The sequence below is a fragment of the Gadus macrocephalus genome, chromosome 16 (assembly GCF_031168955.1).
Source record: "Gadus macrocephalus chromosome 16, ASM3116895v1".
Taxonomy (NCBI): domain Eukaryota; kingdom Metazoa; phylum Chordata; class Actinopteri; order Gadiformes; family Gadidae; genus Gadus; species Gadus macrocephalus.
Genome location: NC_082397.1, coordinates 5277629 through 5294253, shown reverse-complemented (window position 1 = coordinate 5294253; position 16625 = coordinate 5277629). Strand labels below are relative to the sequence as shown.

The following is a 16625-nucleotide window of genomic DNA, read 5'->3' as shown; positions in this document are numbered from 1 at the left end:
CTCCGTTAAAAAATATCACAAATAACACACATCGTATTATCTGTCTGACTAACTCGCATTGTCGGCAAAATAACTATCTAGCAAATGAGCTAGAAAGCACTGAATCTGTCCAACTCACTTACCGGTACTTGCTGTCTTTGATTAACACCTTAGCTATCCTTCTTTTCCTCTTGGAATTCGAATTATATAGCTACTGCTATCAATAATCCAGTAAAATTACTTTCAGCTACTAGCTACTGCAAGTAGTAATACAACCAACTATCAGTAATGCATGGGCCCAACTTCAGATGGTAAACTCAAAATTAAACACTGGCCTCTTCTAGTGCAGGCCCATAGTTTCATTAAAATACATAAACACATAAAGTTGTTGTTCTACGTTGTTACTTTGTTTTGTGCTAAAAATCCAAAATTGTCGAGGCATTAACATAAACCTTTACTATTACAAAAAATGGAAAATGAGTGCAAGCCTTTTGTAACTTGGTCAGGCGCCATACTATCTCAGCAATACGTTTTTCAAATGAGAATATAACTGAATAAATATTGAGAACAGTCAACGTTTATGTTTGCCTTGAGACATTTACAAGACTCGAGGCATAATCCATTTAAGGAATCTGAATTTTGCATAATATAAAATACTACTAACACATTTTAGGATTTGGCTGTATCATTTAACAGCAATGTAGGCTACATTCCAATATTGCATTATCTAAGCAAGCAGAGTGAACATTTGAATACAAAAGTCTAACAACTATCCATTCCTCCAAACAACTATCGTCATTCAATCAACCATCTCTTCATTCAAGGCCTAATCAATGAGCGGATTACACAAAGTTGCATGCCTTTGGTGGGAACTCTTTCAAATTACAATCTAACTGGAATATTCATTCATTGATTGTAAGGTGCTGCTACGAAGGTTGTTAGATCCTGTTTTCAACAAATTACTCAAGATATTGAGCCTCAAACAACGGCCACTTGCATTTGTTGATCATTTTGCGGTTGCCTGGTCAGTTTCTTCTTTTAAAGATGTGGTGTTGTGGTTGTTGAAGAACAAACCATTTTAATTCATCTTCCTTTGCTCAGGTGAGCCATAAATCATCCACGGTTCATAATGACAGTTCTGGCTACGCTCCGCTACATGACTTTAGGAAAACATTACGGCTTCTTAATGGACACTGCATACCGCTCCTCGTGAAAACTGTCATTCTGACTGTCTTGTTTCTTCTCCGTGCATCGTTTGACACAATCATAGTGTATTTTCCGCAGCTTGAAAAGAAAGTTGTTAAATTTCTTTGGGTGAATGCATTTTGGGGCTGGTGAGTGTGTGACTGATTGATGAGTGTGTGAGTGTGTGTGTGTGTTTGTGTTGTACAGGCAGCAGGTATGCCAACGCACACGCTACAAGGTTTTTAATAGGATTTCTATGCTCTGCGGGCTCTCTGCCGTGGCAGGATGAAGCTCCAGTCATTTAGCGCTTCTTCACAGAGCGTATTGTTTATCTGCTCCTTTGTTTGTTTAACCTCTGGCTGCCTCGGCCGACCGGCCCCCCGAAACCCTGCTACTGTCTCTCTCTCTCTCTGTCATCAGCCCGGAGCGGATTACCTCGTCCACTAATCCGGCTCCGAGTGAACCCACACGCAGCATGCGATAGTCCCATGCCATGGTAACAGCCCATGTATTGACACACGCACTATGTGTTTACCTCTGCGGGATTTGAAGGGGAGTTTAGGCTTTGATTGCGGCGGAACCAGCGCCTGTAGAGGAGTACGTTAAAAAAAAATGTTGTACGATTTTCACCCTATTTTTATGTTTGCTTTCTGATGTTGTATCATCTAGCCCAACTCTATGTTTTCCCATATGTCCTGGAGTAAACTGAATAAAAGTGGGGTAGGCTTAGTAACTGCTGGATAATACATAGCAGTCAAAACCTCCGGTCCTAACTGCCAAACACTCAAGTTTGCGAGTTTTGGCAAGGATGCAGGGGCCTCTGGCCTTTAGGTAAACACCTCTCTCCTTTTATGCAAGGACAATTGCTTTGCATGATAAAAGGCTCTATTAAACTGTATAGAGGGCTCACACTGCTATAGGCTGGTGTATACGTACATTAAATAAGTTATTTTCTACAACTATTTTGTGCAAGTCCAAGATGCAATATCTCATAAAGGGATCCCCTCCAGAATCGTGGGTGCTTGTTCGGGAAATTCTACAATATCGTACTTCAAGACAGGTAAACCGTGCACAGCTGGAGACTGGGGCCTAGAGCTCTACCTCACCAGCGGGTTACTGTAACCAGCTTACTGGCTGAGAACAGTGTGCCTGCAGGCAGTAGATTTAGTTTTTTTCAGTACGCTTTCCTGAGGGTAAACTACTCGGAATAGGTTGAGATCACCATTCTTTTTAGAATATAACAACTTTTCGGTAATAGTATAAGTTTGGTACTTGTTAAAGGCCTATGAAAAGTATTCGCTTAGGGCCAACAAAGTTGATAAATTGTACTTGTTAGATTAATCTCATAAGCTAAATCCAAGTTAAGAATTTAGTCAAAGTTGTGAACTTAGTTAGATAAATTAATGTGGTGATAAATTTAAAACAAAAAGTAATTAGGCAGTGATGAATTAAGAACACAAATTAGTGAGAGAAAATACATTTTGTGATTAATAGTGTGTACGGATCTAAAATAAGAAATAATTCCAGAAAAATAGAAGTGAGGGGGCCTGCAATGGTAATGTTGGAGAAACGTGGGGGGAAAGGCACTGGAGGGTTTTTACAATATTGGAATAAAATGGGTTTTACTAAAATCTTTGGTTTGGTTTGAAAAAGTTGAATGTGTTAGGAGGAAAGATTGTAGAGTGCGGGGCTCTTTAATCTCAACGTAAACCAAGATATAGACGCGGACCTAGACCGCACCGGCGGGCCGCGTGCGAACGCTCCATCACCTCCACCGCATGACGACCGCTCCATCGATCAACCCAATAAACAGACCCGGAAAGCCAATAGGAAGACAAACCAAACCCAGGGCTGCAACGGGGGCCTAGCAATCTCAGTCAGGAATAGCTACACCAAGACGTTACCTCGCTGAACGGTCTGGATTAGGGTTTGTCAGGATTGGTAAAGAGACATTGCATTGGTTGGCATACCGCCGGCAGCTGGCATACCGCTGGATTGTGAGTCGCGCCGGCCATGCAGATCGATGACACTTTTACTCACTCAATTAGAGGCCCAATCTCTCCCGTAGGGGACGAAGAGGAGGTGGTCCGTCAAGAGTGGAATGCATGTGCCGTGGAGGTGACCCAAAGGGCAGGAACAACCAAAGAGCAGAGGTCGCGCACGCAGACAGGCCTGCATCCGTTGAGGCGCCATGGACGATTGGCTCAAAGGTTGTCGCCGAATAGAGGCGAAAGACAAATGTGACAATCGGCTGGCAGTTCACACGAACCCGCGGTGCATCTTCCAAGAGCCAGAGGTGGATAGGGGCATCCGTAGGGACGATGGAGCTGGTCCAAGGAGAGGCTAGGAGCGACAAAACACACACACACACGAAAAACGCTTCAAACACTTGAAAATGTAGGCTTTGCATCAAAATGTACATAAGTACCACACCAATGAGTGTTGCCTCACACAACCGGCTCAGCTCCCAGAAACAAACCTCATTGTGTGATGTCTTGGAATGTAAATGTAAATGTATGTAAATGTAAATTGTAAACTGTGAGGAGACAACATTCCTAGTCGATTCAGGGGCAACACATTCAGTGTTGAGGGGTTGTTATGCACATTGGTGGTTGGAGTGTGCAGACAACCCTGAACGGAAGATGCACTGTCCCGCTCCCCGTCCAATACGACGATGAACAACGTTAAACACTGTTAACTGACCTCGACTGACCATGTGACAGGGTCAGGCCATGGCTGTGTGTGATGTCTTGGAGTGGCCGTGCTACATTTGAATGGCGGTTGGTTATTCAAAGAACCCTTGTGGAATCCCAATTTAACATATCGATTTTGCTTAACACTCCCCCCTTTGATGTAAGGAGAATTGCATCGTGGGGAGCGGCGCTGAAACTGTGTTAAAGGGCTAATAACCTGGGTTATTTCGGTTATTTTTCTACAACTATTGTGTACATTTCCGCCTCTTGTCTCATCTATCTTAGACGCAATATCTCATAAAGGAATTTTCCCGACAAAGATGCTACAGAACAATAGCAAGGATGGAAAAGAGAGAGGAAGAGAACCAGAGAGAGAGACAGAGATCGATAGGGGTGAGAGAGAGAGAGAGGTAGGCGTGACAAAAAAAGATCCAGGGAGCAAGGGAGGAGAGGGAGAGAGATCAGGGGCGGCAAAGAGAGGGGGGGAGGAAGGGAGATGGGGGAGAATAGAAAGAGAGAGAATCCCAGGAGACAGAGCCAGTGTGAGGGAAAAGAAAGCGAGGTCGCCGAACGGAAACGTACTCAGGAAATGATCATGCAAAAAAGTCTTCCACACTAGGCAATATTTTATATTTATTACAATAATTATATTTCCTATCTTGGATTATTAAACTCATTCATGCATTCCAGAAAGTCTATGCCTGACTATTTATTCATCCTCTGGGTTATAAATGTATGGAAAGGGAAATATCATAAATCGTGGAATTCTCTTTGCGCTGGTATTGTACTGTATTTGTTTTAAGAATATTCCTAGGGAGGCCTTGGAAGAAACCTTGATTCATCACGCAAGGAAGGACTTTCAAACTTCTTTACGAAGGGACCATATCTATTGTGTGTCACCCCCATTCATTAACCCATTAAGGGGTCAGTAAATCTCTGTCAGGTTTAATGTAGAGCTATAGAAAACCCTGTGTACACTGTAACCGCTTAGCAGAAACACATTAAGGGTCTGCTCGGTATGTTTCAGCATCCAGTACATCAGTGCCACCAACACCAAGGTCGACCTGCCTGATTATCTGCTAATTTCCCTGTTGGTCAGCAGCGCCGCAAACTGCACACCCCCACCGCCCGCCATCCATTCTTCCCGATGATTTCCAGGCCTGCGCGCGCTGCCAATGTGTTTCCCCCATTGACATAATCAGGTCGAGTGCTGCAGCAGATTCACTGACATTTGCGGCAATAGGAGGCTGCTAATCCTCACACAATTGCTTATCCACTTTTCCCTCCATAGGGGAGTCCGCCATGGCACCACCGGGGACACAGTGGGCTGCTGTCCGTCGACATGATGGACTGGACCCCACTCTTTACCTCTTCTTACCCTGTGGGACGTGAATAAGAGCCCCTGCCGCCGGGCGAGTGGGAGACGAGCCCGGGCTGACGGATGTTCCGGTGACGCGAGTGGAAGTGGTGTGAGCTCCCTCAAGTGGCCAACAGTAGAACTTTGCCCTATCTGGATTAACGCTCTGTCTAGGATTGCTATGAGGGGACGGTATATGGACAAGATAAGGGAGGAATATGGACGGCTGAATATAAGAAATATTTTGGTTAACAAGGTAAAGGTTAATTAGTTTTACATTATTCATCCTGCGGCTTGAATTGGAGACAAAACTTAAACTGTATTTCTATCTAACCATTATCGCCCCCCATCTTCATTCCAAGACCTTTGACATTTCATTCCTTACACCATTACACCATTATGACAGTGCTGATTCACTTTACAGTCATAGATCCGATTGTTGGTGCATGATTGCTCAATGGTCCAATAAACAATTCTTGCATTTGGATTATGTCTGTGTGAGCTACTCTCACATTTTATGTGGGAGAACCTCTTCTCACAGCCCAATGGTGGGAACAATGTGATTTAAACATCAAGAGGAGGCTCATTGTGTTCATTGGTCATCGTGAAGCCTCTGAGACCCCTTCTGTTTGAGTGCGGGGTTTGAATCCCCAAAACGCCTATAGTCCAATTTGATGAACTATGGATCTTCCCAGCAGCAGCCTGCCTCTCGCTTTAATCTGTTGTTGTATGAAAGGGCCATAGCGATTTCAGGACTTCCAGTGGAATGAACCGAAGACGAAGTATAGGGTTTTTCAAAAAAGCAAGGAAAAACGTTTTCATCTCCCTGACTGTCGCTGCACATTTATTTCCCAGCGTTGGACGTCTGTTGCCTGAGACAAGTGATAGACTCAACCGCCGCTGCGTACCCTTGTGAAACCTTTCCGAAGTGTTTCTTTTCTGTTTTTTTCAATTCGTCACGCGTTGTCGGGCTTGGCGTCTTCCGAATGTCTGTTTCCCTCACTGCTTTCATAAAAACCCACCTCACCCTTTTACCTGTGCTCATGGAAGCGATACAAAGCGTTGAACAGTGCCTTTGTCTGTATCGCACAACAGTAAACTAACTAACCCATGATTTCCCATAGCACCACGGAATATACCACGATCACATCATTAACTTACTGCCCTACTGTATTTCAAAAAAACGCTGCTATCATCATTCAACCTCTGTGCCCTTTACCTGACGTAAAACTGCTATCATTCCCCCCGTGTGATATGGATTTCCTGGCTATACATCAGCACATTGAGGGTTATTTATAGGATTACAGAGCCTAGTATGTAAAATACTCCAGGAAGACGACAACGCAGCAGCCTTCTCGCAGGTGCCATTGAGAGGCGACCTTGAATTGCAAATGCAAGTGAACAGTGCGGAATGACAGAGGTATATGGTAATGTCACGCTGCAGATGCAGAACAGAGGACACCTCCAAAGGATAGAGCGAGAGATTACCATGAGACAGAGATTAACATGGCCTCTGCGCTCCTAATTCCCCACATTCAGCAAATTGTTGGAGAGAATGGGAATAGAAAATAATGAGGGGACAAAGCGGGACAAGCCCCCCCCTCTCTCTCTCTCTCTCTCTCTCTCTCTCTCTCTCTCTCTCCCCCCTCTCTCTCTCTCTCTCTCTCTCTCTCTCTCTCTCTCTCCCCCCCTTGCCAGGTGCAACATGTTTCTCTTTCGTTGTTTAATTCTCCCTGGCTCTCTTTCCACTGTGACAGCTCTCCTCTAACTTTGCATCTCTCCCTTCTTTTTTCTCTGACCTCCTCCCCCTCTCCCTTGCTCCCAGGTCTCTTTTTCACTGTCACCCCGCCCCCATTCATCTCGCTATCTCTCGCCTTCTCTCCTTCTACACCCCCCTCTCCCTTCATCCACCTCTCCCTTGCTTCCTCTCTTTTTTATCATTACGGCATTTTTCTCTCTCTCTCTCTCTCTCTCTCTCTCTCTCTCTCTCTCTCTCTCTCTCTCTCTCTCTCTCTCTCTCTCTCTCTCTCTCTCTCTCTCTCTCTCTCTCTCTCTCTCTCTCTCTCTCTCTCTCTCTCTCTCTCTCTCTCTCTCTCTCTCTCTCTCTCTCTCACCTTGTGCTTCGGTAGATCTTTAGCCTAGCCTAGCGTTGTGCTGTGCTGTGCTGTGCTGTGTTGCTGAGTTAACCAAACACAGATGTCCTACTGCAGAAAGATCTCAAAGTTCACTCCAGTTTCCACCCCCAGCTCCCATTGGCCGGCTGGCAGGCTGGCTATATAGCAAAAAAAAAAGGAAAAACAGGAGAAAAAGGGAATCAGCCCGAGTAGTGAGAAGCGAGGAGCCTCCACATAGTTGTAAGAATTCCTTTCCCTTTTATTCGCCTCTCCTCTCTGCTCCCCAGACGTTAGCGAGAGATGGCTTCAGAACATGACAGGGCGGTCCTCCAGGCTATCTTCCACCCGGGCAGCCCGCTCGGAGACAGCGGCCCGGCTCTGAACTCTGAGGAGGAACTAACAGACGACGGTGAGACACCGCTTCCCATTGGAAGGGGCGCATTGGGCTATTAAACGTTACCCGGGCCGCCGTTAAAACCTTGTTATCGTCCCGGCCCAGATTGGAACCGGGCCCAACTCTAAATTTCATCCCTGATTCGATTTTGATATAGAAAAAGGAATCCTAAAGTGTTCATCTGGGGGAAGATGTTGCCGCCTGGCTTTACTTTGTGTGCGTTTTCTCATGCGTCTTACCGTCTGCCTGTTTATCTTGCTCCGGCAGACCGGGGCTTTGACGCGACGCGGCTCACTGAGGTGAAGGCGCTAGAGGCGCAGGGAGTCAAGTCGGCCGAGGGGGGGGACCTGCAGGCCGCTCTTCATCACTTCAGCGGGGCCATCCTCATCCTCCCGGAACGACCCTCTGCCTACAACAACCGAGCCCAGGCCCTGCGTCTCCAGGGCGACACAGCAGGTAAAACAACCTCCCCCATTATACGTGGATAGACAGACGGATAAACGGTCTGACAGGTAGACAGATAACCAGACGATCACAGAGGAACGGAGAGACATACCGTCACAGATAACCAGATGGCCGGCCAGACAAACGTTCAGACACAGACGCACCGGTACAGGAATTGGGAAATGCGTTCCTTTTCACATCCCTTTTCTCTACCCCCCTTTACCACATCTTGAGGAGGTTCATCAATTGTAAACCATCTGGTTAACCAATACTCTAGTGGTACAGGGCGAACTCCCATCTCGGATGATTGTATGGTTGTATGTTTGTTGTGTGATTGTTGTATGTTATTGTACTTTTATTAATACTCAGTTTAATACAGAAACGATTGACGTGGGCCAAATTCCCACCACAGTATCTAGATGCCTTGTTCTGTCTCTCACACGCACACACACACACACACACACACACACACACACACACACACACACACACACACACACACACACACACACACACACACACACACACACACACACACACACACACACACACACACACACACACACACACACACACACACACACACACACACACACACACACACACACACACACACACACCTGTTCCCGTGTGAACTTACCGTGTGTCTACTCTCTTTCATACAGGTGCGTTGGCGGACCTGGACCGCGCCATCACCCTGAGCGGAGGCGTGGGACGCACGGCGTGCCAGGCACTAGTTCAGCGGGGACTGCTGCTCAGATTAGCGCAGCGCGACGAGGACGCCAGGGGAGATTTTGAGAAGGCGGCCGCTCTCGGCAGCGAGTTCGCCAGACAGCAAGCCGTGGCGCTCAATCCGTACGCCGCCCTTTGCAACCGCATGCTAACAGAGGTGATCAACAAGCTCCGCCACCCAGAAGTGTCCCAGACATAATTTGTTTTCCTTAATGTGATGTGAATGAAAGTGTAAACGGTTGCTGCTGGTTACTTCAACGTTATTTTACCTGATGCCTGAATACGTTAACAATGGGCCTAAAATCAAATTGAGATAATAAGCAAACGTTACGTCTGTGAATGTTTACGTTGCAGCGTGGCACTCTGTCACGCTTTGTTTCATTAAAAACCTGATTGTATTTTCACTAATTCTTTATTTGCGTGTGGCTCGGTTTATTTTCTATGCTATAATTTTTTTTAATTATGGTCAATAAGGAGAGATAAAAAATTCCTGTCGCGAATTATTTTTTTAAACAATATTATTAACTGTTACCTGATGGCTTCCCGTAGTGCATCTGTCAATCATGAGATATGGATATTTAATGATGCACAGCAATCTTTAGCTCTAATGTTTAAAAGTGACATGCAGCCTGTCAACACAAATGTTGTGAGTGAGTTCTATTAAAAATAAAACATCACGAGCCTTCGTTTTAAGTTGAACACACTAAATCACCTGAAGAGACATGACTCAGCATATTATCATCCGGATACAACGTGTGCGCGTGCGCGTGTGCGTGCGACACTTTGCTAAAGAAGAAATTATACATGATCTGTTTGAAACGTAAATGCAAACTCCAAACATGAAATGCAAAAAGTGTACAATGAGATCACCTTCAATCTTAAGCCTTTTCCTGAATTAGACATTGAAATGCATTACTGAATAATGTGGTTAAAAGTTCAACAGACTAAAAACACATTAAAGAGAGAGGAAGTGTCTGCGTATATCTTTCGTCACACTACGTTTTAAAGAGGAGGTTTGTGCGTATAACAATTCACGTCACACTACGTTTTAAATGTAGTAATAGTCTACCTTTTATCCACTAGATGTCGCTGCTGGTGTTTGATATCGGTACCACATGTAAACAATATGGTCAAAAGTGTCTCTCATCCTTCATCCTTTTTGCTTGACCAAAAAAATGAAAGTAGGTTAAAGTACAAAAATAGAATAACAATTCTGTAGCTACCTATTCAACTACTCTGATAGAATGAAGATTGTTAGCAAAATATATTACATAAAGAAGTAATTCATATTGTGGGATTGTTCGTTTAAACAGCTTAGAAAAAGCCAACATAAAGGTCAAAATAATTTTATTCTGCACATTCCTTGCTGAAGACTTATAGTCATCAAAATATATGTAATGCAGGGTTTCATATGATAAAACATAACCCTCTACCTAACCCCCCTCTTGGAAAACAAACTCTACAGCCAAAACGTAAAAAATAACTCAGGACTAAAAACACTACAATCACAAGAACCCTCGTTTGTGGAACGATTCTGGCCTGTGATATTTGTGATACGACGGATGTGATATTTGTTCATTCTGAATCAATTTCCTTGAGAATACGTTTTTGTGATTCATACATTGTCTGCACCGCTCAGTAAGTGAAGGCCTTCCGTGTTGTGATGTGATTCTCTCCGTGTGAAACTCTGTGCCGCTCCCGGCCCAACACCACTAAGGTATTCAGGAGGACACACCGCTGATGATAGCGGTCAACAATCTTATTTTTAGCAGGCCGTGCATTTCAGTGTCAGTGTTTGTGTTCGCCTTCGACCTCAAGGTGAGACATCGCCAGCCCCGGGGGGCTTATCAGGCTGATCCGCCAAGCTTTAAGGTTTCGCCTGGTATTTTTTTCCCGCCGTATCTCTGTGCGTCGCCTCCTGCAGACAGGCTAGAGCCACCGGGTCCGATCGCTTCTCTGTCTCGTAGAAGCGGCAGGATCTCAGGTGTTCTGACATGTGCGGCCCGCCGTGGAAACGCCATCTGTCCACGGAGGAAAACCCGCTGCTGAACTCCCACGCCTGAGGAAAGAATTGAATCACGTTCAGAAATTGTTTTATTGCCAGGTACGTTTTCACCTACTAGGATATTCATGCAATGAAAGAAAACGCAAGTGGAATAAAAAAGGTTAAATAAAGATATAAAATATGCACAATATTAGATCTAAAATATAAAGCCTGCAGGTATACAAATGGTTTATGAGTCTTCTCTTGTATTGATCCTCAAATCTTATCATACGCTATATTCAGACAACCAAACTGGGTATCAAATCCGTCAATATCTTTAGCTGCGGACAACAATACCACTTAAAGACAGGACAAAGCCTGTTGAATTTTGACTCTGGTCCTAACCTTTCTAAATATACACCCTGGTATACACAGTATTTAGTACACAGGAGGGGGGGGGTGCTGATAAAGCCAGTGGAACTACAAGCATCTTGAGTGGACGTGGATGACCTCATATCTGGCTGGTGCCGGCTTTGTTCCACCTCGCTGCTATTACTCCTCTCTGGTTTAATGGGCTTGAGGGTTGTCTCGTGACAACACATGACAGTGGGTCATTCAACCAACAGTCGCTTCTATTCTCCATTACTCCTATTGTTCTTCTGTTGTTGTATCACCTAACCTTGTTTTGCTTTGATATTTACTGCAGCGGCATTTGTCTTGGGTCGTTGTTTCTTTGTTGTTGTATATCGCTATATTTATATCAAGGTTTGTCGCGTTGAAGTCAAAGGTGTCTTTTCAAAAGGGAAAATCATACAATTTTACAGACAGCAAAGACTTAATAGTCGCGTTCCGATTTGTAAACAATGTATTTAAAACATCCTGATAACATAAAAATAAGTCGCCCTTGGGGTCATCAGATCGATTCAGTGTCAAGGGAACGCTAAGCAGTGGCACACTCCCGGCCCCCATCTGGTGATGGCAGGGTGTCTGTCACCCTTTCTGCTGTGAGTGGGAGAGGCGTGGCGCTGCAGAGAGAGATTGTTTACACTTCACAGCTGTCATCTGGGATGCACTGCTATGCAGGCATCGAGCGCTACTCGTGTTGTTGCCAGATACACTAAGTCGTTTTAATGTATCTGGCTGCACGTCTTCTAGACGCCTGTCACTGTGTAAACTCTGTCCGACAAACACCTTTGATAATGTTGCTGTTTGTTCTGAAATAAACATCTACTGGTGTTACTGGGGTCATGTTTGTAAGGTAACATTGTGCCACAAATGGCCACTTTGGTGTAACTAAAGCAAAAGGACGATTAATATTAAGGTTATTGATATTAACGTGTAGTGAAGAATGAGGTTAGGTTTAGATTTGGTTAATTGGAAAGGATTATAGGTTATGCTTAGGGCTTATATTCGGAGAAGATAAGGCCCCGTCCACACAAAGCCAATTTTTTGGTGAAACCGCATAAGTCTTGTGCGTTTCGGCCGACCGTCCAGACGGGGCCGGAGAATCCGGTGCCCGAGGCCGCAGATTTCTGAAACCACCCTCGGAGTTGGTTTCAAGTCTATGGACCAATGCGGTTTCGTGTTAGGATTCGTGTGGACGCCTGAAACGCCAACGATGACGTCATTAGCTGGGGGACGTCAGAGTTGCGATGAATTTTTTATTCATTATTTTATTTGTATTATTTTTGTAGCTTTAAATAAAGCCCCTTCATAAATGTAATTACTAACTGTACATTAAAAAGTATTTCTGCTCAATTTAAGAGGTTGAATCTCCTCGTGACTGAATGTTTGTATACAGCGCGCAGGCTGCGCGCAAGCTGCGCGCAGGCTTGATGTGCTCCACTTTGTTCTCTGGGAACCAATGCATTGAATATTTATTACAGCGTTTCTACAGCTCGATGTGGATTCGCAATGAGATATTCCTGAACCGCATAAAATGAAACCGGGTCGATTTTGCCCGTTTCGGCTCCGTGTGGACGGGGCCTAAGAGTGGACCCCTTAACTACTTAACACCTTAATTGATGAACCCCCACCCCTTGGCGAATACTTGCTTTCTTGTGGCACTTCCAGGAAGATCCCCCATGGGAGTAGGTCTTCTTCTCCCACTTGAGGACCACCATCCCCCGCTGGACGAGCATCGTCTCGCATACCCCCCTCATCAGCCGCGACACCCTTGACAGCTGGGCCAACGAGAAGCCGTCCAGGGAGCCCGCCACCCGCACCAGGACCTCAAAAGGGAGCCTGCTCAGGGGGTCCAGGTTCCGCGCTCGCTTCCTCAAGGGACTTTTGCTCTTCCCTCCTTCCAGGACGGAGGGCTGGCACGTGGGCTGGAGGGAGAGCGAGCCCAGGTCCGGGTGATACCTGATCCTGGCGGGGCAGCGGCCAGAAGGCCGGAACCTTTCCTGGGTGAAAGTGCAGCCGAGGTAGGCGAGGGGGCAACGCTGTTCGAACCATCCGTTGATACAGGACTGCACGTCGGCGTGAACGTTCCTGAAGTGGGAGCGGTATTCATCGCGTCGGAAAAAGTGTCCACACATGAAATTGAACGTGGAGTTGGACTTGTTGTGTCTCCTGGTGACTGCTTCTGTTTGGAGGTGCATGTGGACTGCGGCGTTGGGCTGGTCGCAAACTACGTCTGCAAGCAATGCGTCCGTCTTAAATGGCGCAGATTCGAATTTGTACGTCTGCGTTCCGATATCCACATACAGGCCGTCTGCCCCAGCACTTTCAGAGATGAGGTGGCCCCGGAGTTCGCGTTCCAATGAGCACAACAACGTCGACGTCACCTCATCGCTCCTGGGGAGGTCTTCCACCGGGACTCCTAATTCTGAGGTGTCCACTTGTTGGAAGCTCTTTGCCCTGCAGGACGTGTCCGTCAGATGGTGGCGCTTGGCCCTGTAGCTGGTCGGCACGTTGAAGGAGCGAACAGTTTGAACTTCGATGGGCTCTAGCTTTCCGTAAACAAAATCCTTCTCCCTAGGGGTACAGGCGGCCATCTGTCCAAACTTGATGAGCATGGCCCCGTTGTGAACCATATACATGTTGTACTCCGCGATGTTGTACTCCTGACTCAACTTCTCAAGGACGCCATTTTGCCATGGTGCAAGGCCAGTGGTGCCGTTTGCGTTCAGAGCGACCGCCTCCCTCTCACACGCCCGGGTCGCCTCCGCTCCTCCTGATTGGCTGTTTCGGGAATCCTTGACTACCTTGCTGCCATCAGAACTGCTTTGTTCTTCAAGGTTTTTGACGGTTTGCCCACAGGCCTTCATCTCCTTGCTAAACATACTTTCCCAAGCGTCGTAGTTCTGAATCCCATCTAATTTCCTATTCCTGGCGAAGGCCTCCCTTTCCTCCTGGCTGGGTTCTTCATCGTCCTCCGTCCTGCCGTCATTCACTCTCATTCCACCCAATTCCCCCACTTCCCCTGATCCAGCCGCGAGGCTGCGCGCCGCGACTGCAATATCTTCACGTCCTGCTTCTATCACCTCCATTAACTCAGGGAAAATGTTCTTCATCTTGATGGACCTGAAGAGCAGCTCCTGGTCCCTGAGGGCCATAGCAACATCCAGGGGTAGCACTTTGTCATCCACACTGCCTTTGGGGCCCTGTGATAGCTGGCTGTAGAGGGGTGCATCGCTGTCCGTGATTGGCCAGCGGTTCCATTCCTGAGAACAAGCGACGACACTAGCTGGGCAGACCTCGAGGTGAGGGGCCAGTCTGTGGCGAGACATGGTGACAGGGCAGCCGTAATGGGCATTGAGGCAGGGAACCTCCTGGTTTGGACAGAGGGCGGTGTGCTCTTCTGCCTTGCACCCGTGCATGCGGGCCCCACACCCCATGTTGCAGCTGAGCAGGCCGCAGCAGACGAAGGGCTCCAGGGGGACCCGGCAGTGGAGGTCGAAACATTTGTCACAGTGTGGGTGCCCGGAGACGGGTGGCCCTGAGAACATTCTGTCCTTTACCTTCACGGAGAATAATAACGTCTCAACTGATTGTAGCCGCACAAGTGAATGATAACGTCTCCACTTAATGTACCTTCACAGTGAATATGTCTCAACAGAATAACAAGTCTATGTATAAAAAAATAAACCTCTCTTTCTTATCATAGTCTAAGAATTATAAACAAATAAAAAATAACACTGCGAAGTATACATTAAAGCATTCAAGGTCTATGGTTATACTTACATGTCATTGTATTTGGCTAATGTTTAAATTAATAGGTACAAATAAAAAGGCTTACCTGCGTGACTTGAGATGAGCCGGAAGATGTGAACATCTGCAAAGAACTTAAATTAAAACGACAGTGTTACTTTGCCTTTTAACACTTTAATAACCTGTGGACTGTGACCTATATGTCACACTGAGTAGGGAAGCCAAATAAAATGTTTTTGAAATAGAACTTCAATCGCCTACATTAATTACCAAACCACCAGTGTCACGCTGCAAAAAAAAAACATCCCAAAAATCAAAGCAAACAATAACCCACAACAAACATCAACCGAAAAAAGATAACAAGTTATGCTTTCGCCGCATGAGATGAGATGTCTACAAATTCTCCCCCTTGGCTCTTTGTGCGGGCTTTGTCAGTTAGGTCCTGTTATCGTCTCCTACTCGACCCTCTAAGTAACCCCTGCCCTGCGTCTAGGGCTTATTAATAGGCGAGAGAGAGAGAGAGAGAGAGAGAGAGAGAGAGAGGTTGGAGAGGAAGAGATAATGGACAGTAACTGGAGAGAGATAGAGCGACAGAGAGGCAGGCCGCCGGGGCCATGAGGGTCAGCCTCTTTTGTCACCAAGTCATTAGAGGACAGCTTCGAGTTACACTCCTCCAGACCACTGTACACACGCCAGGACTCAGTAACAATAGGACTACACCACAAGGGCTATTAATATATACCTGACTGTTTTTTTTCCAACTATTGTGTGTGTGTGTGTGTGTGTGTGTGTGTGTGTGTGTGTGTGTGTGTGTGTGTGTGTGTGTGTGTGTGTATCCATGGTATATTGGCCTATGTCTTAAACCCCTTATCGTTTTTGATAGGCATTTTTATACATTTTGCATCTTTCTGTTCACACCAGCCCGAAAATAAATATTCCACCACTTGATGTCAGCAGATGCATTTTAGTTTTTATACGATAAACGCGTTGTTAACCAACAGGGGGCAGTAAGTGACTTACTTAGGGGAGAATACCAGTCGTCGTTTTTGAGTGACTTTGCGGTTAGCTCTATTTACCTTATTATGGATGTATTATTTTTGCAGGATTGAATGTGTTGGTCGTTTGATCAATTAGTTGGTTTGGTAGTCGTTCGGTGAGCTAGATAGTTAATAGCTAATTAGGCAGTTAGTTGGGTAGTTAGAAGTTCAATTAGTCGGATACTTGGTTGGTTAGTTAGTTAGTAAGTAAGTAAGTTAGTTGGTGTAACCTTGTTTTCATCTGCGCAGTGTTTCTAGTGATTGGGTCTTTCATTGTGATCCAGACGATTTCATTTACGACCACTGCTGTGGTCTGTCTGTTTCCTTGTCTTGTTTTGGTGTGTTTCCCTGTGTTTCCTGTTTTACTTTGGTATCTCTGTGTTTCTTCCCATGTCCTGTCAAGTTTCCCTCCTGAGTGTGTGTGTGTGTGTGTGTGTGTGTGTGTGTGTGTGTGTGTGTGTGTGTGTGTGTGTGTGTGTGTGTGTGTGTGTGTGTGATTACTGCTCCCTCCCCTGCGTTCTCGGTGTTCCTTGCCTGTCTGCTATTGAGTC

The 16625-nt window shown here is 45.9% G+C and overlaps 2 protein-coding genes across 2 annotated transcripts; one reads left to right on the top strand and one right to left on the bottom strand.

The window, feature by feature from the left end:
• Nucleotides 1-7496: 7496 nt before the first annotated feature.
• On the top strand, nucleotides 7497-9302 carry ttc36 (tetratricopeptide repeat domain 36). Its single transcript, XM_060075142.1, has 3 exons — nucleotides 7497-7737; nucleotides 7990-8178; nucleotides 8832-9302. Exons 1-3 carry the CDS (start codon nucleotides 7629-7631, stop codon nucleotides 9095-9097), a joined length of 564 nt encoding a protein of 187 aa, XP_059931125.1. The 5' UTR covers nucleotides 7497-7628; the 3' UTR covers nucleotides 9098-9302.
• Nucleotides 9303-10228: 926 nt separating this feature from the next.
• On the bottom strand, nucleotides 10229-15517 carry LOC132474436 (F-box only protein 40). The gene is made up of 3 exons (XM_060075141.1): nucleotides 15126-15517; nucleotides 12937-14847; nucleotides 10229-10957 (listed from the first exon to the last, which is right to left on the bottom strand). The coding sequence occupies exons 1-3, from the start codon at nucleotides 15159-15161 to the stop codon at nucleotides 10766-10768; spliced, it is 2139 nt and encodes a 712-aa protein (XP_059931124.1). The 5' UTR covers nucleotides 15162-15517; the 3' UTR covers nucleotides 10229-10765.
• Between the last annotated feature and the right edge of the window lie 1108 nt (nucleotides 15518-16625).